This window comes from Aspergillus flavus, chromosome 4 (assembly GCF_009017415.1).
Source record: "Aspergillus flavus chromosome 4, complete sequence".
Classification (NCBI taxonomy): Eukaryota; Fungi; Ascomycota; class Eurotiomycetes; order Eurotiales; family Aspergillaceae; genus Aspergillus; species Aspergillus flavus.
Genome location: NC_092405.1, coordinates 1,242,581 through 1,266,211, shown reverse-complemented (window position 1 = coordinate 1,266,211; position 23,631 = coordinate 1,242,581). Strand labels below are relative to the sequence as shown.

Here is a 23,631-nt window from a genome sequence, read left to right as displayed (position 1 = left end):
CATGATGACACCGCCCCACGTGACCTGTCCCGATATGGACGCCGATTATCAAACCCGCTTTGAAGTAATTGATATTGAGACAAACTCTCACAGTAATAGCAATAATTCGGGCTGGGAAGTTGTTGATTCTTTGTATTCGAGTGCCCCGGGACCTGCACTCTTATCCTTCCCTTTCTTCCATATTTGTCCTTCTCCCTTTTTCCTTTTTGTTCACTCCTTTGATCAGATTCACATCCCACTTACCCCACATTTACTATGAGTAAAAAGTTCAAGTCTCAGGCATCAAGCAGCCGCGCTGCTAGCACATTTGGTTCCTTTGGTGGATTCTCCAGCTCTTTCTCTGGTCTTGGGAGGGAACCGTCGTCTCTTACTTATGTGGCTGAACCGCCGGACCTTTCGCAAATATATGAAGCACAATTGGCAATTGCTTTCAAGAACTTCCTGAAGAAAGATGAAGTAACGAGAACAAAAGCATTGGATGATTTGAGGGATCATGTTTCTACTGTAGAAAGTCGCAATGGGACCCTCGATGATGGTTTCCTGGAAGCCTGGGTATGTCTGCACCTACGTCATGCGGGTTGGGGTAATATGTTGATTAGATTTTGTTCCTTGACAGGTTAAAATTTACCCCAGAGCATCAATTGACCTGTCTCGTAGAGTGAGGCAAACGGCCCATTCCACACAAGGATCTATTGCTTCTTTAGTGGGGAAGCGGATTGCCCGTTTCTTACCGAAAGTAATTGGAGCATGGCTTGCCGGACTCTATGACAATGACCGAATGGTCCATCGGTCCGCATTTGAGTCCTTCACACGGGTTTTCTCGACTGAAGAAAAGAGAAACAGCGTGTGGAAGATCTATCAGAGTTCTATTCTTGATTTTGTAGATGATGTCATCCTCCAGCAGACTCCACAGACTCTTAGCGATGAGAGGACTGTCAAGTCTGATGATGCAGAAGCAAAGTATGCTCGCGTTGTAGGAACTGCGGTTTTACTATTTAATCGAATTATAGGTGCGCTTCTACATACCCTATAGTCCCCTGTAAGTGTTCTAACTGGGCGTCAATGCAGGAAGTTCGACACGCGAAGTTCTTGAGAAGGATATAGCCACGGTTGAAAACCTTCTGGGTAGTAAATCGCTATGGTCCTTATGTTATCATGATGATCCTTTTGTTCGCAGATCAGTCTATGTCCTCCTTCGATCCGCTGTCTCTAAAGACCCAGAGCAGCTTGACTGGAAGCTCATCAGTGCCGCTATCATCGGCAAATCCTTGCACGTATCTCAATTAGGATCTTCCTCGGACCTATCCGAATTACTGCTGCAAGTGACGGCTGCAAGGCCTCAGTTATGGACGGACGACTACACGGGCAAGTCTTCTTCCTCTAAAAGACTCATTCAGTATATCGAGAAAGGTTCGGAGGGTGGACTAGCCTCCTTCTGGCAAAACCTATACGAGTTACTGCAGGTCATCCCATCGCAGACTCTCGTGAAGGTTGATGTGAAATCCACAAATGAAGACAGTGTTGAATTGTCAAGCGCTACAAAACTGACTAAATCCTTCCAAAACGGACTGAACTCCAGGGATGAACCTCGGCAAAACCGCGCGGTTGGTTGGAAAGCCTATATTGACACTGGAATGTGGCTCGCAAATAAGCTTCCTCAAAATGACCGAGAATCTTTTCTACACGAACGACTATCTCCACTTATAATGCAATATGTCAAGCCTGAGCAAGACCGTTCTGAATGGGAACTTCCTGCTCAGTCTGCCGAAGCTCTCTGCGCTGACTATCTTGATATTTTAGCCACGCATAACTACGACGGAGAGTTGCATAAGTTGTGGACCGAGCTGTCGGACAACCTGCTTGAAGCTGTAAAGCTTTCATCTCCAGAGCAGTCAAAGGACTTCAGGTCGTCACAAGACGCAGTAGGTGCTCAGGCCGAACGACTTCTTGGTTTGGAGGCTTCGGTGCTTTCACGTGTAGCCGATACAGATCGCGAATCCAAACTGTTGCAAGCCTTCAAGGACACAAACCTGGGGCTGCTTGGAAACTGCTTGGAGGTCCTGCAAACCCGAAACGGCAAGCCATATGGAGCAGCTGCAGTTGTTGAAGGAATGGTTCAGAAAGTCGCACAGATTGCACAACAATCCCAGGAGTTATTGAGGTTTGTCCAAGACGATGCACCAGAACTTCTGTTTTCGCCATCCGCCGATCGTTTAATCTCTATCATCTTGTCTTGTCGTTCATGGGATGGATTTGGCCCAAGTTTCGAGAAAGTTGTTGAAAGAGTCGCACAGTCTGAGCCCGAGTCGTCAAATGCTCATGCTGTTCAGAAACTCCTCTCTACGCTCGATTTCAAGGAAGTAGATGAAAGGAGTGGCCTTGGCTCTCTGATCGCGCGTGCTTTAGACAGGGCTTGTAGAGGTAGCTCTCTACACTGGTCGATTGTTATTGCGGTGCTCCAGAACCAAACATCTCATGGCGAACTCACAGAGTCGATATTCTTGTCAATCATTGATGCATTATCAGATGAAAGCAAAATGTTTGATACCCTACATGGCGTTTCTCAAATCGCAACTACAGTTCCAACTGCATTAAGAGAATTCCAAACTGGACCCCATGGCTCGAAATTAACGGGAAAGTTGCTTTTCCTCGCTGAGTCTCCATCAGAAGAAGTGGCCGGTCTCGCGGAGTCATTAACCAGAAAAGTGAAGGAATCAGCAGTCAGCGAAACTAGTGCTAGGTCAACTTTTGAAATCCTTCAGCACAATTTCAACAACGTAAACGAGGAATCTCTCTCGTGAGTGCCTTGCCTACAAAAGGAAAAAATGGATTGGCTAATATAAACAGGATTGGATCTCTATTGAATGTTGCGGAAGAATTTCTGCATAATACCAAGCCCGAGGACCTCAAAAAAGTGGTAAAGGACATCCTGCCTTCTCGTCAAAATTGGGAAGATGCGCTCGAGCCCTTCCTTGCGCTCCCTCCCCGGCTATCAACCGCTATTACAAGTCCGCTTAAAGGGACAGTTCATATCATCGACCGCCATATCTCGGACGAGTCTAGAAGGCACTATGAGACGGTCCCACGCGACTCCAGCCATTGTTCTTCTGCTCTTCGACTCGCCTATTTCACCATTAGAACTCTTTCGTCCTTAGATATCACGAGTCAGCTTGGTGTAGAAGAGCTTCAAACTCTGTTCTTTTACTTGCCTCTGGCTGTGCAGCTGATTGACGATGATTTGAGCATCGACAATTGCAATGGCATAACTGGAGTACTGCTTCTCGAACAACGAGAAGACTATATGGAAATCGTCAATGATGGTCGCAGTTTGATCAATAGATGGGCGCACTTGGAAGAATCCGTTGCACCCTCAATCACTGCATTTTGGGAAAGCAAACTCGAAAGCTTAACTGGTACCTCTCCCGCCGACTATCGAGTTGGCGAGGCTTTCGTAAAGATTATGGAGGGTCAGGACTCGGCCAATTCCAAGTCATCGGAAGAAGTTGCCAAACTTTGCAAGGATGTGCGAACAGCAAATGCTATCCGCTCGGCTTCTTGGGTGGCTATCTTGCGACAATCCATTCTCTCGAACCCTGCAGGGACACGGCTGTGCAATGAACTTGTCGCAGAATCCACAGGATTGAAACCCCATGATGAGCGAAAAGACGGTCAGTGAGAGAAATACTTTCGTTATTTGTGCATTCTAACGTTGCGTATAGGCCTCCGAAAGCTATCGTTGCTCAACCTTCTTGTGGTAGGATTAGAAGAAGTGATTGAGTCTATCCCGACCCAGCGCGTCGTCTTTTTAGTCAAGCACCTCGTACAATGTCTACAGTCGGAGAATATCTCCCTTAGTGTCAAAGCTGAGGTATTTCAGACCTTGTCATTTGCCCTGCCTTGCATTCATGAGATGTATGGCTCGCACTGGGAGGATTGTATGGACGCTCTCAGCACAACTTGGAGGGAAGCCAGTGGCAGCGATGAAGCTCTGCCAGTTCTACTAGGATCCTTCAGACTTTTTGCTTGCCTGAGATCCATTGTAGGCAATGAAGATAGTAACGACGATGTGAAAGACACTTGGTCAGATCGAAAGGCCGGGTTGTTCAATGACTTGACAGCAACGATCAAGGAATTTGGTCAGTATATGCTTGTTGATGAATGGACATATTGTGCTAACGAAACAGACTCTTCCATTACCTTCTACCAGCCTCGTGATGTCACAGTAGATCTTCTGTGCCGACTGATCAACAGTATATCAATTGAGACCCTAGAAGACGTGAGCAGGATCTTCCCACTCCTGACTGCGCAGAGCCGTGCTGTGCAACGCGCCGCCTATACTGTTCTACACCGGTATATTCCAAGTGTTCAAGAACAGGTTTCTTTTGATGTGGCATTGTCCAAGACAGCCGTCAAATTACCCGATGAGCTCCTGTCTCTGTTGCTCGAAGCGCCCACCATGGATTCGATATCCTTATCATATGGTGATGACAAGGTCTGGGCAGATATACGATCATATCTTTTAAGCTGGAAGATAATTTTCGATCATTTCGTCAACGCAGTATGTATATCCGCCGGTGCTTATCGTAATCATAACCTGGCTAACGACAAAAACAGTCTTTTGCTGTGCAAGAGAACTACGTATCAAGCATCAAGGAGAATGATGTTTTGATTCCACTGTTGGAATTCACATTCGACTTCCTCCAGCAGTCTCACCAAAAAATGGTGGACGCGTCTAAGTTCGATATTCGCTCTTTCGAGTTAGACCAGTCGGATTCTCAGGAGAAGGAAATCCAATGGCTTCTCGTGCATCTGTACTTCTTGTGCTTGAAGTACTTGGCAAACATGACTAAGAGCTGGTGGATTGACGCCAAGAAGCGCACTAAAGGACCGGTGGAAGCCTGGACTGAAAAATACGTAAGTGCACAGAATACTATGTGTTGAGGCGAATGCATCTAACTGAGTATAGATTTCACCACTGATCATTGCGGACGCCCTGCAAGGGATTACCGAATGGATTTCAACGCAAGACCCGAATGAAGATCGGGCGTTGACCGTGAAAATCTCGCCCAAGACTTCTGAGATCATTGCTAGCATCCCAGTAGATGAGGAGTCACCCCCGGTTGCCTTGTCCATATCCCTTCCGCCGGCCTATCCACTACAACCCGCTTTGGTGGTTGGTCGGAGTCGAGTGTTGGTCGATGAGAGAAAATGGAAGAGCTGGCTTCTTACCATCCAAGGAGTGATCATGTTTGCGAACGGCAATATTGTGGACGGACTGCTGGCCTTCCGGAAGAACGTCCAAGGTGCTTTGAAGGGACAGAGTGAGTGCGCGATCTGCTACTCCGTCATCTCGACGGACATGCAGACTCCGAACAAGCGATGCGCCACCTGCAAGAACACATTCCACTCGGTGTGTCTGTTCCGGTGGTTCAAGAGCAGTAACCAGAGCACTTGTCCGTTGTGCCGGAACAATTTCGTTTATGTATGATGAGATATCGATGTATAGTAGCTGGTCTCTTTGGGCATTGATGTCTAAGCAAGATCTTCTTGCTCTTTGGTATAAAAAGAGGGGGTCACTTTCCATGTTACGTATTGCTTCATCGGCATGTATGATACATCCCTATCAGCTTATAGAAAAGTCAAAAGTTCATAATTCCCAAGAAGTACTCTTCTGAATTCCATTTCTATGCTCTTCAACTACCAACATCAATATGCTTCTCCTAGTGGTGTTCGATCTTGGCAGATTCGGTTTGGATACTATTTGTAGGAAGGAAGCCAACAGTGAGGGATAAGATCAATAGCCATGAGGATATAGTTGATTTGGCCCTATAGATTCTCAGCATAACGTCATAGTTGACTTTATGTATTGCTGACATGAAGGGGTTCATAAACGGGCATAAATCGTAATTAATGAAGAGGATAAATGCCCCAACCCCACCGCCCGCCGCACTCCCCTCACAAAAGAACTTGTTTCCCCGACATGTCAGCTTCCCAGATCCCCAACCTCAATACTCTTCGTCGAGGTGGCGGTAGGGGCCGTTTTAGAGGGCGCGGAGGTGCCGATGGCAGCCTTTCTGGTGGAGGGCATGGACCGCGCGGGACAACGAGCAAAGACCGTGTGGTTCAAGGTACTGACAATGACGCCAGTGTCTCCCGGCTGAGTGCGGTGGCATTGGGTTATCTGCACGATCCTTTCGCAAAGACCGTACTTGGTTCGGGTTTCGAGACGAGGAGGTTGCCAATTATCAACAGAGGTAATCGATCCTCAGTATACTGTTTAATGCCTGTCGGTATTCATCCCATTTAACCGCCTGCAGGTACTTACGTCCGAACCACCGCGATCGACCACCTTGTCACCCAATTCCTCTCCCAAGAGCCCCAGACAAAGAAACAAATCATATCCCTCGGTGCCGGTACAGACACACGCGCTTTCCGACTCTTTGCGTCGCAGTCTCCCCCGAATCTGATCTATCACGAGATTGATTTCGCCGTCAACACAGCCGCCAAGATTAAGTTTATTCGTTCAACGCCTCTCCTTCAACGGGCACTGGGCATTGGGCGACCGGAAGACGCCACAATTTCCGACGCTGGGGATGCGCTGCACACGGATGCGTATCATCTCCACCCGCTGGATCTGCGCTGTCTAAAGCGTGTGCCTGTCACAGATGCGTCGCAGGCTGACTCAAGGGTACACCTGCGGGGGTTGGACACGACGCTGCCTACACTTTTGATCTCGGAGTGCTGCCTGGTGTATCTCTCTCCGAGCGAAGCTGCAGATGTTGTAGGTTACTTTACAGAAACTTTGTTTCCTGGTACGGGCGATAAGTCAAATGCTGGTAGCGCTGGTGACACCGAGAGGACTGAGTCAGCGACACCACTTGGCCTGATTCTTTACGAGCCCATTCGTCCAGATGATGCTTTCGGACGGACCATGGTGTCCAACCTTGCGACGCGCGGGATCCACTTGCAAACACTTCATCAGTACGCATCACTAGCGGCGCAGCGAAAACGGTTGCGAGAACAAGGCTTCCGCGAGGGCCAAGCCGCGGCAGATGTGGATTTCATCTGGGAACGCTGGGTGAGTGAAGAAGAAAAGGAGAGGGTGTCCGGACTCGAGATGCTGGACGAGATGGAAGAATGGAGATTGCTGGCGCAACATTATTGTATCGCGTGGGGCTGGCGTGAGGGGTCTGTAGGAGTGTTTGACGGGTGGAGAGGGATTGAGGGACAGTCAGCGGATTGACCAAGCAGGCAGACAAGCTGCCATGCCTTGGAAGTCGACGATACCCACTAGCGTCGAATGGCATGACTGGGACGGTGGTGGTTGCGAGCATTGGCACCAGTGGAATCCTTAGGGCCAAGAACACCTACTCCTTCTCAGAGACTATCGAACCATTAGCCCAATGCTACCCAGCCAAAAGTAGTGTCCAAACAGAGTTTGGCCGGTCTCTTTCCGCTATTGGCCCCCTTTTCAACGTTGCCATCTCGGACCCATTCTGTCGCATACGTTTGCCCTCAACGCTGCTTTGTGGGAAAATCTGCAGTTCTTCGGGTCGCTCTGCTGATCTTTGTAGACTTGTGTGGTCTGGACCAAGTTCCTCGACGATCAGCATCTGTCACTGGAGTTTCCCTCGGATCAACATATCCAAGCACAGCACAAACCAATTTACCTGGGACTTGACATATGATAGATCTGCTGTCAAGTAAATGAACAAGGCTCTTTACGGATGATGCAACGTGACAGCCTTGTCAACCCCAACATTTAATCAATCAATTAATTTAATCTAAAAAACTTCAGGTGAGACCGAAAGGGTCCTTGTCCCAAAAACTTGCATCAATCAAACAGGATTAAGGAAATTTCCCCACGGACCAAGTGGATCCTCTTATCACGAACTGTCGGGGCCAATGGCCGAAGTGCCGACGATGATTGGCTTTACCCCTGAACCCGTTGCCTTTTCCAGGCGGAGTCACATCCCAAAGCGGTTTAAGGCGTTGTCAATAGCTTCGAGATTATCCCAAATGGGTAATCCTCTAGTCTACTGAAGGCTGAAAAAAGGCCGACCGCCGCATGCCCCGGGATCCCTTTTTGGCTTTCCCTCTGCCTCGTCCTCTTTCTTCTTCTTCTTTTCCTTCTTTCCTTTCTCCCTTCTTCAGGTTCCGAATCTCGCCTGTGGGTGGTGGTGTTTCCTCACTTTCAGTCCTTCTTTTTCCATACTCACCCTAGTCTTTCGTTTTTTGACCTACTTCCGTAGCGTCAAACACGCTCTCTGCCGGTCCGACCAACGATCAGTACCGTATATAAAATCCAATATATATAAGAGGAAATACAACAAGTCCAAAATGAAGCTCACTATCGCGTCGTCTGTACTTCTCGGGCTTATTGCCGCCGTTGAAGCTGCAAAGCACGGACATGGGCACAACCACAATCACCAACGCGATGTGAACTCCGCCGCAGAAGTGGAGGCACCTTTGGAGAAGAGAGGAGGAAGCTGTGAATTTCCCAAGGATGCCGGCTTGGTGGCCGTTACTCCGAACCTCAAGAATGCCGGTTGGGCCATGAGCCCGGATCAGCCATGTAAGCCGGGCAATTACTGCCCGTACGCCTGTCCTCCTGGTCAGGTGTCAATGCAGTGGGATCCTGAGGCCACCTCGTATAGTTATCCCATGTCAATGGTGAGTGTCCCGTGTTTATGTCGTGACCGAGATCTTTTTACTGACGGATTTGCTAGAATGGTGGTCTCTACTGTGATGAAGATGGTAAAATCCAGAAGCCATTCCCTAACAAGCCCTACTGTCAGGATGGTACCGGTGCTGTGGGCGCGCGGAACAAGTGTAACGGCCAGGTCTCATTCTGTCAGACCGTGTTGCCCGGCAATGAAGCCATGCTGATTCCAACCCTGGTCGAGGAGCTGGCCACGCTCGCTGTGCCTGATCTCAGCTACTGGTGTGAGACTGCCGCCCAGTAAGTACTCCGATTTTACTGCATGCAACCTAGTATTCTGACAACCCTAGCTTCTATATCAACCCTCCCGGCTATGACACCGAGACTGCGTGCGTCTGGGGTACCTCGGACCAACCCTTAGGCAACTGGACGCCTTATGTTGCCGGTGCTAATACCGACGGCGACGGAAACACTTTCGTCAAGATTGGTTGGAACCCGATCTACCTGGAGCCGACCACCCCTTTCCGTGACGTGGTGCCCGACTTCGGAGTCGAAATTGAGTGCGAGGGTGATGGCTGCAATGGTCTGCCGTGCAAGATTGACCCGGCTGTTAACGGCGTCAATGAGGTTACTGGTAGCTCTTCAAAAGGTGCCGGCGGTGGTGCGTTCTGTGTGGTGACGGTACCTAAGGGCGAGAAAGCCAATATTGTCGTATTTGAAAAGAGTGGCAGCAGTGGTGGTGGATCTTCGTCATCCACTACCGTTTCTAGTAGCTCCAGCACTGTTAGCAGCAGCTCTTCCTCCTCCACTGTTAAGACCACGAGCAGCACTAGTACCACAAGCAGCACTAGCACTCCCACTTCGGCAACTCCATCCACCACGGCTACATCCACTACAGTGTCCGAAACGAGTACCGTTTCTAGTTCCCCAAGCTTGACCCCAACGGCCACGTCAACTCTCATCTCCACCCCCAGTGTGACCCCCTCTTCCGGCTGGGTTTCTAGCTCAGCTCTGGCCTCGAGCGGCTGGCCTATCCAAAGCCCACAGGTGCTGGCTGAGACCGATGCCCAATCATATGCGATGTCCACCGACGGAGCAGCTGCGTCATCTCCTTCTCCCACTCAAGTCGCCAAGGAAAACGCGGCACCCACTGCTGGCGCGTCGATGTTGGGCTTGGTTATTGGTCTCATCGCCGCTATGGTGCTATAGACACCACGTAAGACGGAACATTTCTACAGTTTCACTTCTCACTACTATTTTTTTATTACCTTCTTAACTCCGGGATACCCGTTTACGATTTGATGTTTCTGTGTCTTTATTATTATTGATTGACTGACTGATTGTATACGATTCGCTCTTCAGCATTTCATACGATTGATGGGCGGACACTTCTATTTTATTCTAAGTGAGATTTTATACTACTACTATAATGTACAATACTATTGTATATTCTTTGGAAATAATGTTTAAAATATTGAATTCTGGAATTCACAATGTCTCTGCTCTGGTCTTGGAATGATCCTATGGCACATGCCACTCGTACGCAACTAGCCCTAAGGCATGATCCCAACTTCACCCAAGTAAAGCTCTTCAATAACCTCCCTCCATTATATTCATCCCCACCAAGCTAGAAGGGTAATCTCCGAGCCCCTTAATGAAGACGATTGTAGTGAAAAGGCAAACAAAGAAAAAAACACGGTGAATGACCTTGCAACCCTCCCACTTATATAGAGTAGCCCTTGCCCCCATTGATTTTGATTCTCCTTCCTGTTCTTGTATCCTAGGTTCTTCCAATCCACTGTGGTATAGCTGGGAAATCTCACCCTGTATATGCTAGAGCTTCCTTTCGATCTCTCTCTGCCTTGCCCATCGAGCCCATCCATCCAAGCATGCCTTTCCCCTCTTCAGTCAAGGATAGCGTCGTCTCATTGACATATGAGTCTCTTTGCTACTCTATATAGAGGATGGTAATCGCTTTTATGATTAAACCGCCAGCTGTCCCTCGATCGATCGCTGCCACTTCCAAACTTACCCACACCGAATACGGCTGAAAAGTTGAAGAATTCAAGATCGAGTATGAAAACACGTACAGGAGTTGGAAGAAGGAACAATGTGATTGGGAATGGGACATGTTTGTCACGGCAAGGCAGTACTTTCACGAAGTTATCTATATTACTCGACGTTATCGAGCATCTTCGCTACGCAGATGTTTTTGAAGATAATGAGGTGTCAGGCCACATGGGTGCACCTACGATACTCGACAAAGATCTGGGGCTTTACGGCGCAGTTTTCTTACTCAGCCACGTTCGCCTCAGGAAAAGATGGTCCACGCAATGACTCTTCCAGCTGAGCAGATCGTTCGCCTGGCTTTACTCGAAGCTTAAGCGGCAGATGATGAGATGGACTATGCCTGAGGCAGCAGAATGATCGAAAATTGAAATAGTTGCCTGGGTATTAACAAGTTACCAGCTAGTATCCATCTAGTTGAGAAAGAATCACTAATTAAATATAGATCAACCGGCAGCCAGTCCAGAGAACTGGGTCAGAGAATTCCTATCAGGCTCTAGTTCTACCTGCGCAGCGTCTACACCACATGTGGAACCTTTGCAGATATGGGGTTCACTAGTGACGGAAACGGGCTCCTCATGACTGGATTTGCATGAAGCATTCATTGTCGCTGTTATCGTATTTATAGCACCGCCGAGTGCCATACATATATACATGGTTCAGGTATCTTGGCATATCAATTGCTCGACCTCAAGAGATTATGGACCCAAAGAAGCACGCAGCTTAGCAGAGAGCATATCAGCACCGCCACCGGAAGATGGTATATAGCCAGTCAAAACTGGAATTAAACCATTGAACGAAGTGCTGGCAAATCCCTTGCGATCTACTAAAGAGCGAAATCCTTTCACACCGATTGGAGCTTGGGATTGCTAGATTACTCCGTTAGGGTTGAGTGGCCGTAGCAAGGTGTTCCCCCGTCCCAGTGGGCAGGGCAACCATCGAGTATGTCCAAGCTTATGCTCGGGGAGTTTCGTTGAGATGTATTTCCGATAGGGATTCATGTTTCACGTTCAGCTCCTCGAAAGGCTTTTTCGAGTAACTAGAGTACATGGTACTATCCAACAGCTTATCATCCTCAGACAGATGGACAGACAAAACGCATCAAGCAGCCAATTGAAATTATAATCCTACATCCAGCTGTCTGGGGATAGCCTTCTACTGGCACTTGAATAGACAACCGAGAGAGCCGTCAAACTTGAAAAGGGCAAAAGATGTCGAAACACGTGAACAAAGGGTTCGAATGCGCCGTCGAAAGTTTTGATGAGAATCTCCGTTCAGCTTGTCACTTCTTCGCCATCGTCCCAGGATGTTAGATGGTTGAACCACATACCTTCTAGCTGAAGGCTTGAAACCTTTAGAAGAAGAGACTGCCAAACCAGATAATAAGCTCAAGTCAGCCACTGCGGAAGATGAGGGATTAAACGACTTGCAAGAGCTAGAAGAGTCAAGCACAGAGCATATGAGCTTATATCGACTGTCAATAGTCCACCAAATGCCTCTAGCACAAACCTCACATAAACTGCTTTTCATTGTCAACACCAGGCAGCTTTTAAACTTGGTCCGTCGCTTTATTGGTGAATGCTCAATCAGAGAGACCTTTGAGGCTGCGGGGGGCCGTGATATAGATCCTGGCAGCATCGGGTATAGCTAACCCCCTCTCTGCCGGTACTCCAGTCGGTTACCCTCAGCCTCTCCTGAGTCTAATTCTATACTAGATCCCCAGATTATCCCAAATACCCAGATCAAGCGAGATGCAACTGAGGTCATAGAATCAGAGCCAGTCGTGCTACAGGACATCTTTGCGGCCCCCACCGATAGGGATCCCACTGTAGTAGATCCACCCTCTGCGATCGGGGGCACTCCCAGACAAGTATAGGATAGGTGTGCAACCCCTGTCAGACCGAGAGCGTCGGTGAATCCGCGAGCTAGTTGTTAGATCGGTCCGCTGGTACAGCTATAGCTAGCCGGCTTAATTAGCAGTACATACCCAGCTCTGTGAGAGTATCCTCGTGACTTGAGCTGGAGCAGCCACCACTCGGCCAGGAGTGTAATGCATACCGCGATCCGAGAGCGTCTCTGCCGTTCGTTGGCTGCATCTCTGGTGGATTAGTTCAGAAGTGTAATAACTCTCTGTACCGCGGCCATCGGAACTGCTCGCTACAAGAAAATGCTTCGAAGCCTGCTATAAGATCTTGGGATCAAAGCTGGTGAGGGTGGCAATCGAGACATGCAGTGGACACCATTAACCACAATGATCTTAAACAGTCCCCTAAGAACACCAATATCACTTCCCTTACTCTTAGAAAAGTGGGAGATCAACCGCAAATGACCGATAGAAAGGAAAGAACAGCGCGATGTTTACAGGAGCATTTCTAACAAACGTGGAGCAGTATAGCAAGCATACCGGCGTCAGTCACTATATTGGGAGACTTTAGAACAGGGAATCTATAGGATAAGACCTTGCGAACAGGTTATTTGGCGTCAAAATTTCCATGGCCCCGTACACACAGGACGCTCAAGGCGCACAAGAACGTCTCTACAGAGTAGATTGGGGACGTCCCTTCAGCGCGGTCGAAAGACACTCTGGCTTCTGAGCGTTGGTCAGCTTCAGGAGGTCACTAGCTGTTATAGAGGACAGGAATATTAGGGGTCCTTTCTATCAGAGAACCATGTCTTGGGTGGTATTTCACTATAATAGTCATGGACCAAGGAACAAGATTATCGAGCCCCATCCTCTCCTCTCTCATCGTCTACATGCTATCGTCTCTTTCAATCCCAAAGGGCTTCGTCTCTCAGATAGCGGGACTTCTTCATGTCGCTGTTGGCTGCGGATCTGTAGCGTGAAACCTTTCATATCCTGTACGATTCCCTCTGCTCCTGGGAGAAACCTCTAAAGCTTGCCAAAAGGCAACTTTTGTATTAAACTTTCGTTAGCAGTTCTCGGATGGTAAAAATATATATTCTCGCCCGCTTCACATCCTCAGCTGCAGGGGGATGTCGGAGATCAAATGCAGTTCTGGCCCTGTGCAGTGGAAGAGTACCATTTGTTCGGGAGTAATTCAGATAGACATTTCAAACCTGAATGTCTGGGATATTGACAATTTTAGAACCGCTTGACAAATAGGGTAACTTACTTTCGTAGGTGGAATCTCGGAACCAATCCAGAATCCTATCTAAACCCCTTTTGGAACTGGGAACTCAGTTAAGTAGGTGGTCTTGTGTCTCGACCTAAATTCGAACTGTGCTGATTGACCGCCTGCCTTCTTGAGGAACATGTTCCAAACCGAGTAATAAACGGAAGTTGACTTGTGGGCAGAATATATTGATTGATAAGAATCCAGGAATGAAATTAGATTCTTATGGGATGCTGCTTGAAATCTCCATAACTTAGGAATCCTGCGTACCTTTATGAGACAGACGGGAAATTCTTCGACATCTTTCAGAGCAATCACCCCGGGCCCAGCTTGATCAATGTTATAGTATTTGTGGTATTCAGTATTCGACTTTTCCTCAGGTATATGTGCGAGAGATAGATAGGCATGGCTTGATCTTATTGGGATACCAAATCGAGTGGTATGGTCCTGGACTGATTGGCTATCCCCAGTGCTTTCTTCATGGGAGGAAGGGGTTCCGTGGCGAACATTACCACCCCATAACTTTTCAGGCAAGACTGTCTGGCGTTTTGAAGTCTCCGCCATGGACCTTCAATGTACTGGTAAGAATAGACAGTTTGTTCTTCTACTGCAGTGATATAGCTTATGTCTTCATAGTGAGCCGTTTTCTAGCCCAAACACAACGGCAAATAACACATTTAATGTGCTCTATGAAACCTTCAGGATGAACCCATGATGGATAGTTTCATTTAGGTATGAATCTCAGTATGACGAAATAGGCAAGAGACATTAACTCCAATGCAAGGGGGGTTATCATTCCATGATGGACGGGAATTCATATCTAAGAATTGGGCTGGTACTAAAACAGGGGCAGAAACGGGATTAATTTGTAAAGCCACATATGCTTGCTATGTTCGGAGTAGGCCTATCCCTGGCATTAGTTTATCTGAGTAAGCATACATAAACAATAACTAACACTCGAGGAGTAGTAAACATAGATACCTAAACAAAAACAAGGGGGAACCTCTTATAGAAAACGTCGAATTATTGTTCTTGTAATATACAACCCCCCTATTTATCTTCAACAAACATCTAAATCTCTTGCCTTCATTACAGACAACTACCACTAGCGCAGACATCAATAATAACAGAGCTCGCAGTCAAGCCCAGAACACTTCTGCCTGCAGTATGCCGTGGTCTTCATAGGTCTCACGCCCCTATTCTCGACCCTTACACATTGTGCTTCTTGAGAAAGTCCTGAATGAAGTTAAAAGCACCCGGCGCCGCATAATGCAAGTTCAAGGCGTGACCTGCAGCAGGAGCCACATAGGTAGCAGTATCCTCCTCTGATAGTTCCGGATACAGCGCAGGCACGAGATCAGCCAAAATATTGGTCGGAGAACCGCAGTTTCCGTTACAGAAAGGCAAATCTTCATTTCCAGCAACGACCGCAACGGGACCTTGGAATTCGCTTGTTGCATTGAGAACGTGCGTTAACGTGAAAAGTTCACCCAGCGTGAAGCTTCCCTTGGTGGCATCTGCCAGCGATAGGATTTCGGGGTCAAAACCCGGGTCGTAGAAAAACGCAATCTGATTCGACACGGGCGTCCCAGCGACAAGGTATCCAGCAGAGAGCCCACTGAAGCGGTATGGCTGGGTTTCCGAGGCAATGGCTGCATTAAGACCCAGGCCAAAACCCGGCAGACCGGTCGAATTGAGTGTAAATCCCGTCAGTACTGCGGCGTCGAGGGTCTTTGGGTAAGCCGCGGTGACACCCTGGGTCAGGATGCTCCCAAACGAGTGGCCTACACCCACGACAGTCGAAAAGGCGCGGTCACCAAGAGTACCTTGGCGAAGTTTGCTTGCCAGTGCCTCGAGAATCTCCAGCTCAAGTGGCGATTGCACGGCATTCAATGGGTCTTCCTTTGACGATGCGCCAACGCCGAGACGGTTGTACAGGAATGTGGCATACCCTGCGGCCGCGGCGGTGTCGACGTAGCTGTATCCCGAGGCAAAGTCCCAGTAGTAGCGGTCCACGCCAATACCGTGCGTGAGGAGCTGGACCTTGGTTGTCTTTGAGTTTTCGCCTGCAGGCAGACAATATGTCGCCTCGATATCGAAGCTGCCGGTGACCCGTTGGGTGCCGCTCGTGAGGGATTTCACGTAGCCATCCCCGCCTGACGACCACAGGCTGACGAGTGTCTGAGTTACTTGCGATTGGTTAGAGGGCAAGTTGTACGCGAACTTGAGGTTTTTGTCGGTTGTTGCGTTGACTTTAACGGTGCCGGAGACGCAATGGGCTGATCCGCCGTTGGAAACGTGAACGGTATGATTCATCAACCCGGTCACATTGGGGAATTCCAGTCCAGCAGGACCAGAAAGAGGAGATGAATTGACGTCCTGTGCCAATGCAGCAGCACCGATTAAGGCAGAAGTGAAGGTCTTCATGGTTGTTGTTGTTGGGCTAATCGATAAAGGCGAGGAGCGAGGATATGAGCCAACTTGGGTTCCTTCAAAATTGTCTTTTAGAGAATGCGTTTTTCAATCTTCTTATATACTACCAGAGCCACATTATCGTGAGCAAGTAATTACGGCATCACAAAAACTTCCCATGCCGGGTTATCTCTAGACAGAGACGGATCACATATTTGTCATGAGCCTAGAGCACCTGTTCGAATTGACTATCAAAACCGATTGATCTCTATGGCGAATTTAGTAACGGTTCCTCAGATGAAATCACTAAAAATAGCACTATCAGACTCAGCATTCTATAACGCTTGGAACAGTCTATAATTGAATAAAATCAACAAGATTTGACGCTATTGACGGGGCAAATCGACAAAGATTTGGAAGCACGTCATTAAGTATAGTGAGATATTGAGACAATTCTGATACGCTATTCCTATATAGGGCTAATATAACCCAACTGGAATTAGATATGTGGTTAATTGTATGTTGTAAGTTGAACTCATTCTAGAATCTCTATATTACCAATTGCTCGCGTATCAGTATTATCAGCGCTGGCGTATGCGCGAAATGACAAATACTTGGTTAACAGGAAGGAAAAGCGTGCGTTTGTTGGCGGAGCCCGGAGGGGCCCGGAGTTGACGGAGAAGCGGAACTATGTGCAGTATGCGATTGCGGCGACATCGGGCTGCTTTATGTCCGCACTGTTGGCAGTTGTGGCGGCGGACTGGTTGGAGCTGGTGTTGAAAGACTTTCAAGAAGACTACTTCACCACCGACATAGACCAGTCGGTGGCTTAAGAGTGCCATGGCCTCGCTTTCCTTCGCCAGATAGACCGCCATTGACCTGTATGCTTTTCTACCTCTCAGCCACTGGATTATTCTAATCTAAGAACCTCTGTTCTTTGTAGCGAAATTCTCCTAGAAGTCGCTCTTCTCCTTTTCCAGATCGTCAAAGACGTCGGTTTTCCGGGCTGCATCCAATTCGATAGGATACCATTGTTCTCGCTGAAGCTCCACTCCCGAGAGAGCCTGCAGCGATTCCGATCGTTCCCGGAGTAGCTTCACATCTTGGTCTCGCTCCACAAAAGCCTTGACGATGTTTCGCGCTGTTTTTAATTCCTTCAATTCGGATGTTCTCCGTCTCGCTCTAGAGTCCCAAGGCACCGACGATTTGCTGGAGCTGGATTGGTTCTTGCGGGACGCTTGATGGCATTCTAGGGGGGGGGGGGGCTTGGTTGGTGTCCAGTCTTATCACTGGTAGACCCAGGTCCGCCCGGGTTGCCCTCGTTGAAGAAGATACCACCGTTGATAATGTTGCAAGTGATTGCCCAACTTCTTAACGCGCTGGCATTAGTTTGTGACGTCTGGGTTGTGGACATGCCGTTGCGAAGATCGCGTACTATCGCGGTGAGTTCTGATACTTCCTTTCGTAGTTCCTGGATTTCCGAGGATTAAGGGATTCTGTCGGTTGTGTTGCTGGCTTGGTTGGTAATCGTCCGACGTGATTCCTGTAATATATGATATACTTGTTCCAGAACACCGACAGTCTTTGCCCCTTGAGATCTCCAGCAGCGTGCTCTATGAAGCAGACCGACTGGCCAGAGAAGGAGTTGGCCCCGACAAGAAGCATCCATTTCAGCACCTTCTCTCGCGAGAAAAAGGATTTATCCGCAAGAGAATTCAGAAACAGTGGGAAAACGAATGTAAAACCTCACCGAAAGGTGGCCACCTCCGCCGGATAGATAAGAATCTACCGTCGATCCATATCCGGAGGCTCTATGGCTCACTACCCTGGAACCAAGCCTACCTGCTTATCCAGCTCCGAACTAGCCACTCATGGCTAGCAACACACGGTAAACTACATGGCTTCAGGGATGATGATAAGTGCGAATGTGGAGCAGTAGAGACAGTCATTCATATTCTAGTTGACCGTCCAAGATTGAAAGGTCTCCACCAACACTGCGGAGGAAAATTGGCAACACATTTAACGACATATCCGACATATTGGGAGGAGGATCACAAGGCAAGCAAGGTAAGCAGGATGATAGATAAGACAGCAGCGTCTTAGGCGCAGTACTGGACTTCGCAGAGGCATCGCAGAGGTTTCAAAGCCACGAGCCACAGGGGCCGCAGAACATAACAGCAGGCATGTAGGCAACCACAGGCCGTGGCGAGGCTCTAAATTCGTTAGGAAGTAATGGGCCATGTACTTAGATATATACATATACATATATGCATGTACATATCTATATATAAGTATATAAGGACTAGATAGTGGGATCCTGCATATCGCTTAGGCAGTTGTAACCCTGAATTGAGGTACAAGTGTGATGATAATTCAACTACGTGAGCAGCTACAGCTATTTATAAGCAAAGTAGCTGCCTTCCTACTACCCAGTTCACCAGCCTCCTAGGCTACCAGGGGTAGCCTACTACTTCACATGTGGTGTATCATATGGTCATGTCATCTTGCGATCCAACATAGGCGAGGGGCCAGAGTATGAATAAAAGAAAAAAAGAGTGTACCCTGCGACGATCAGTGCGCATGTGGCGCACAAGAAACAGTAGTCCACGTCTTGATGGACTGCCCACTGTTAAAGATACCTCGGCAAGGGCTCGGGAAGAAAGTCAGGGACGCGTTTAATAGCTTATCGGCACTGCTAGGGGGCCCTGAAGGTAAGGAAAGGCAAGTAGATAGTGCCTTGCGAGCCAGTAAAATCGAAGCAGTGCTGGAGTTTGCAGAGGCATCAGGGCACAAGCTCTGGGTGCCTCCAACAAAAACAACTGTGGTGCTTGTGCCTCGTGTCTGTAGAATCAATCGTTCCTATGGACTGCCGGTATCGTAGAAACTCACGTCTACCCGAGAAACCCGCTGTTCACCGTCCTAGTGGGCCAGAATCTGGTAGAAGTCCTTTCCATCACATGCTCATCTTCATTAGATGCTGATTCAACAACCACGATCGAGCAATGATATATATATCTCTTTCGCCCTGGCATGCAGTTTAGCCTGCACCTCGGAAGGCAGAGTTAGTATCTGCCGCGAGGAGGTTCTGCAATGGTTTCGGTCAGGCAGACAAGTGAGGCCACACACAAGGAAGTCTCCCAATTCAAATACAGTCAGCAATGGTTTCGCGCAACTAAGTTCATTGAGCATGGACTACAGAAGCCCGTCGGATATGGCCGCTGCCGTGGGGAGTACTTCATCACTGTCAAACCCAGCCATTAATCATCCGGTGGCTTTGTCAGAGGACCAAGTATCTGACAAAGAGCAACGTGATCCTATTGATTCTCCTAGTCATGATAATTATAGATTGCATCCAACCTGTAGGATCCGGGGCCCAGGGCAGTCCACTCCATCTGATACTGCTACTGGGATCGTCGAATCTATGCGGAGCTGCTCTGGTACGCGGGATATACGTTCGGAACTAGGGTGTCAGTCAAACTACAACTGCATGGTGAGGAACATGGACATTTTTCAACTACTGAATGAAGGATAAAACAACAGAGTATTCAGTTGACGCTGGATGATCTGGTTTTCCCCCGTCGATCATCCTAAGAAGTTCCAGAAGTTCGGTCTTTCGCCGTCTCGTCGTGTGCTGCTCTATGGTCCGCAGCATTTGTGGGCCTTCTTCGTTAAACGTTTGTCCAATGTTGATCCGTGTCATAACTTTCCAGAGGTCTTCTATTCCAACACTGTTATTTGAGGGCAAATTTCTCATGTAGAAGACGGATTCAAATGACTATCCAGATGAAGAGTGATATAATTGATATAAAGATCATCAGAGCTGCTTCCAGCGCCATCATTTCTTTGTTAACTATCGTTCCTAAGAGAATTCCTAAGAGTGTTGGAGTAGAAAACTCGTCCACGGAAGTAGCCACAATGAGGGGGGCACTTCCACAGAATCAAGCTCAGGCCACAGGAAGTAACCAGTGAGGCAGACCGAGCTGTCACTAGAGAGGCGACAGAACAACATCGGAGCTGTGATTCCCAACAGCATAGCTCCTCCAGCCTGCTTTCGGCAGATCAATGTTTGGGTCTCCCAATAAGAATCTCATGAACACCCCATGAGTTACAACCACAACGTCCGTCCGTCCTTGGTGTTGAAGATCCTCACAAACTGCGGCAATACGAGATCTCATCTTCTGCGCCCGCTCCTCCACAGCTTCGTCGGCGGGAGAATAGAAGTCCTCTTTCACTTGCCAACCCTCAGCCAAATCCTGGACACCTAGTCTCGGAAAAGCCGCGTCCAGGACCCTAGTTGGGGACCCCGTATCACAGGGAAGAGCACTTCTCTCTTGCAAATCCGGTTCCAAGAAAAGGACTGCGCCATTCTCCACTCCGTACCCAGAGTCGGGGTCGAAATACCGTTTATCAAGGATATGCGAAAAAGCCGTGAGGGTGGTTTGAACAGCTCGTTTGAGTGGAGAGGTGATGATAACACCCACTTGGGGGGCGTAGGGGAATAGCTGGCCGAGCCCTGTGGCTTGCTGAAGGCCAAGAGGGGTCAACTCAGGATCCAACTGAGAGAAGTCATGAGTGACATTGTGGACCGATTCTGCGTGGCGGACGAGATGGACCTTCGAGGCCATATTGAGGAACAAAAGTGCTCACTATCTGTCCATCCAGGGTCTTGCTAGCTCTAAATACAGCTCAATCAGCCCTCGGCAAATCTCGGGCCGAAGTGGTAATTTCTGTGGCGTATTGCGTGATATATTTCTCCCGGAGCAGCGCTATGATTATCAGCTCCGTTGACCAGGAAGACTGGGAGATCTTTTGGATGGGCTGGACCCTCCCAGGAAACTACGTTGGCCTCTTGAACTAAACCCGAGCAGGTCCCCAAAAGCAACAGCCAATTAGAAGCTCGCGGTGACAGACCGCGATGTATGTTACATGTTGAACAGTTCCCGAACACTTATTGGATCCGTGTCGGGTGCATTTCCAACCTTAAATCCACTGTTCAACTGAATGAGCTCACTATCCTAGAGGTCGATATAACCGCGATCGCCTCTTGAACGACGGTCGCTGTGTGTTTCCTCATGCTTTGAAAAAGCTGATTACCGTATGTCGAATTGTAACCCAATATGAAATGCTGCTCCCGACACGGTCGCGGCCTATCTCGTTCTTACGGGCCCTGCATCGGAGCTGGCGCAGCCATGCCGGTGCAACCGACCTGGCACGCGCAGAAGAGCCCCTTCTTGGATGCTTGGGCGAGGTCGTGCGACATACCTGGTATTTTCACAATGCTACTGATGTTTATCCCTGATATTATCACACTTATCGGGCAGAATGTTGCAAAGATATAAACACTCCGTCCATGTTCCTGGCTTCCAGTCCTCGGGTTGATAGCCCTGTGGCCATATGCAAGTTGCTATTCCCCAGAAGGCAAAGTCATTCAAGGATGTTATACAGATATGGGACCCGCCTGAACCGACCAACCGAGAGATACCTAGATAAATTATTGAGTCTCTAGATGTACTACTAATTAAGAAATCTAAAGCTTACTTTCAAAATATCGAAGAGTGAATAATAGAGATTAATAATATTTCAATCCTAGTTATCATTGTAGAGTTTTAGAATACTTGATCTCCTACTCAAGTGTATCTCTATAGATTTCTGATATTATATCCAGAAGAAACAAGCTGGTTGTAGAACAACTCTCTACCTAGTAGAACACAGATGAATACACCACCTGCAACATGAGAAATTCCACCGGGTATTGATCCAGTATATCAGGCACAAGTTCAAGCCAGTCGGGTTTGAATCTACAAGCGATTGTAGCGTTGCAGAAATCCCAGAACTCTGGATACCATCCAGCGCTTTCCCAGTCCAATAGCGTGATCCTAAATTCCGGGCCTCCGTCGCGACCTCTGAGCTTTTCAACCATAATATTCTTCGGCTGAAGGTCACCGTGGGTGAAAACAGTGCGGTGGCCGTTCAGAGTCCGGTTAACCATGTTCCGCAGCAATCGGATATACGGCTCTGATTCTGTCTGGCGAAGTTTCTCGATGATGGCAAGATTCATGTCTTCCTGATTCTCGAAGGGACCTGAGATTTTGGGAATAAGACCTTCAGTCCAGAACACCCCGTCAAGATAAGGCCGGCGATTCAACATCCCCAAGTAATCTGGTGGCGGTATACTCCGTAGCTCCGTTATGGCGTCTTTAATCAAGCTACATATTGTAGCTTTTTCCACCTGTGTAAGGGATGGCAAGGATTTTTGAAGGTTATCGCCATGGAGATATTGCATAATAATATAAGTTTTCTTGGTGTCGGGGTCCTTGAAGGCAGCGTAGACTCTTGGGACTGGAACTTTGCTGTTTGTTGCGAGAAACTTCAAGTTTTCGGCCTCCATTAGGGTTACGCCGTGACCCATTTTCACTGCGAAATGCTTGTTCACCCGGACGACTTTGGCGGATGTGTCTGGGCTGCTTATGATTTCCGTCGCGGCCTCGATCTCAGCGACAGTCGGGAGGCGGATAGCCTCTGATTCGGTTTCTCTTGACATTCTATCAAGAAGGCTAGGCTTTGTATATAGGTCTTGAGTGAAAACAGGTATGCTAAAGTGTTTACAAAAAGTGAGTTGGTCGTTGGTTGACCAATTAGGCAAAGTTGAGGCCAAGTGGGGGAAATCATGATCACGAGATCATACATTTATATTCATCATGCGAAGAACCAATTTCCAGAAGTTTTCACTCTACTTCTGCTGCCAGTCTTGCTGTTAAATCTCCACACTATTGTCGATCTATCAGAATACTCGGCCACGCCTGTCATAACTAAGGAAGACTCCTGGGTAGATTTATTCTTCTCTCATATTCCTCCGGAGTTTGTCAGCGATATGAAGGGTGATCAACACTTCCAACCTTTCCGTCCTGACGATGAAAACTGGAAACTAGGAGGTCTAGCCGATAAAACGAGGTGGGTAGACGGGAACAAAATCCAGGTGTTCTGGCTCGTAAGGAATAGACGCAAAACATACATAGGCAAAGCAGTAAGTTGATGCATCGATTGCGAGGACCTCTCGGGGATGAACCCTATTATCTATCAGCCCATAACAACATCGGTACATCGCCATGACAAACCGGGTCAATACCTTGTAGATGGTTTTCGATCATCCCAGAAAGAAACGCAACAAACGTCATAAAAATCAACATATTACATAGTAAGTCCCCTGAATGCCAATTAGGGCTTTGACGTCATGCCTACGCCAGACTTGGCATATCATCATACATCATAGTATACAAAAGCTCCCTATATAAACAATGATGGCTATTACTATCTCTCTCTCAAGAAACAACTATTCAAGACTCAATTATATTATCA

At 48.1% G+C, this 23,631-nt stretch overlaps 11 protein-coding genes across 11 annotated transcripts; 5 read left to right on the top strand and 6 right to left on the bottom strand.

Annotated features, from left to right (window-relative positions):
• Positions 1–255: 255 nt before the first annotated feature.
• F9C07_2232280 (putative E3 ubiquitin ligase) lies at positions 256–5,488 on the top strand (the record flags this gene model as incomplete). Its single annotated transcript, XM_041291756.1, has 8 exons — positions 256–552; positions 617–1,010; positions 1,069–2,797; positions 2,848–3,668; positions 3,720–4,136; positions 4,185–4,558; positions 4,615–4,914; positions 4,967–5,488. 8 exons carry the CDS (start codon positions 256–258, stop codon positions 5,486–5,488), a joined length of 4,854 nt encoding a protein of 1,617 aa, XP_041145930.1.
• Positions 5,489–5,980: 492 nt separating this feature from the next.
• On the top strand, positions 5,981–7,243 carry F9C07_2069292 (leucine carboxyl methyltransferase 1; the record flags this gene model as incomplete). Its single annotated transcript, XM_071508747.1, has 3 exons — positions 5,981–6,254; positions 6,318–6,812; positions 6,870–7,243. The coding sequence occupies 3 exons, from the start codon at positions 5,981–5,983 to the stop codon at positions 7,241–7,243; spliced, it is 1,143 nt and encodes a 380-aa protein (XP_071366343.1).
• A 62-nt stretch (positions 7,244–7,305) lies between these two features.
• Positions 7,306–7,707, top strand: F9C07_3634 (uncharacterized protein; the record flags this gene model as incomplete). Its single annotated transcript, XM_071511115.1, has 1 exon — positions 7,306–7,707. One exon carries the CDS (start codon positions 7,306–7,308, stop codon positions 7,705–7,707), a length of 402 nt encoding a protein of 133 aa, XP_071366342.1.
• A 633-nt stretch (positions 7,708–8,340) lies between these two features.
• F9C07_3633 (Beta-glucosidase SUN family domain containing protein) lies at positions 8,341–9,871 on the top strand (the record flags this gene model as incomplete). The annotated part of the gene is made up of 3 exons (XM_041291754.1): positions 8,341–8,673; positions 8,730–8,962; positions 9,013–9,871. 3 exons carry the CDS (start codon positions 8,341–8,343, stop codon positions 9,869–9,871), a joined length of 1,425 nt encoding a protein of 474 aa, XP_041145928.1.
• A 2,505-nt stretch (positions 9,872–12,376) lies between these two features.
• Positions 12,377–12,825, bottom strand: F9C07_3632 (uncharacterized protein; the record flags this gene model as incomplete). Its single annotated transcript, XM_071511114.1, has 2 exons — positions 12,377–12,654; positions 12,717–12,825. 2 exons carry the CDS (start codon positions 12,823–12,825, stop codon positions 12,377–12,379), a joined length of 387 nt encoding a protein of 128 aa, XP_071366341.1.
• Positions 12,826–13,902: 1,077 nt separating this feature from the next.
• On the bottom strand, positions 13,903–14,427 carry F9C07_2106222 (uncharacterized protein; the record flags this gene model as incomplete). The annotated part of the gene is made up of 1 exon (XM_071509005.1): positions 13,903–14,427. One exon carries the CDS (start codon positions 14,425–14,427, stop codon positions 13,903–13,905), a length of 525 nt encoding a protein of 174 aa, XP_071366340.1.
• Positions 14,428–15,072: 645 nt separating this feature from the next.
• Positions 15,073–16,290, bottom strand: F9C07_3631 (Alpha/Beta hydrolase protein; the record flags this gene model as incomplete). The annotated part of the gene is made up of 1 exon (XM_041285763.1): positions 15,073–16,290. One exon carries the CDS (start codon positions 16,288–16,290, stop codon positions 15,073–15,075), a length of 1,218 nt encoding a protein of 405 aa, XP_041145927.1.
• A 490-nt stretch (positions 16,291–16,780) lies between these two features.
• On the top strand, positions 16,781–17,108 carry F9C07_3630 (uncharacterized protein; the record flags this gene model as incomplete). Its single annotated transcript, XM_071511113.1, has 2 exons — positions 16,781–16,799; positions 16,852–17,108. 2 exons carry the CDS (start codon positions 16,781–16,783, stop codon positions 17,106–17,108), a joined length of 276 nt encoding a protein of 91 aa, XP_071366339.1.
• Positions 17,109–17,228: 120 nt separating this feature from the next.
• On the bottom strand, positions 17,229–17,689 carry F9C07_2232275 (uncharacterized protein; the record flags this gene model as incomplete). Its single annotated transcript, XM_071509902.1, has 2 exons — positions 17,229–17,512; positions 17,566–17,689. 2 exons carry the CDS (start codon positions 17,687–17,689, stop codon positions 17,229–17,231), a joined length of 408 nt encoding a protein of 135 aa, XP_071366338.1.
• Positions 17,690–20,261: 2,572 nt separating this feature from the next.
• F9C07_3628 (histidine phosphatase superfamily) lies at positions 20,262–20,900 on the bottom strand (the record flags this gene model as incomplete). Its single annotated transcript, XM_041285761.1, has 1 exon — positions 20,262–20,900. The coding sequence occupies one exon, from the start codon at positions 20,898–20,900 to the stop codon at positions 20,262–20,264; it is 639 nt and encodes a 212-aa protein (XP_041145925.1).
• A 932-nt stretch (positions 20,901–21,832) lies between these two features.
• On the bottom strand, positions 21,833–23,560 carry F9C07_2283220 (kinase-like domain-containing protein). The gene is made up of 2 exons (XM_041285760.2): positions 22,961–23,560; positions 21,833–22,868 (listed from the first exon to the last, which is right to left on the bottom strand). The coding sequence occupies exon 2, from the start codon at positions 22,814–22,816 to the stop codon at positions 21,974–21,976; it is 843 nt and encodes a 280-aa protein (XP_041145924.1). The 5' UTR covers positions 22,817–22,868; positions 22,961–23,560; the 3' UTR covers positions 21,833–21,973.
• Positions 23,561–23,631: the final 71 nt, after the last annotated feature.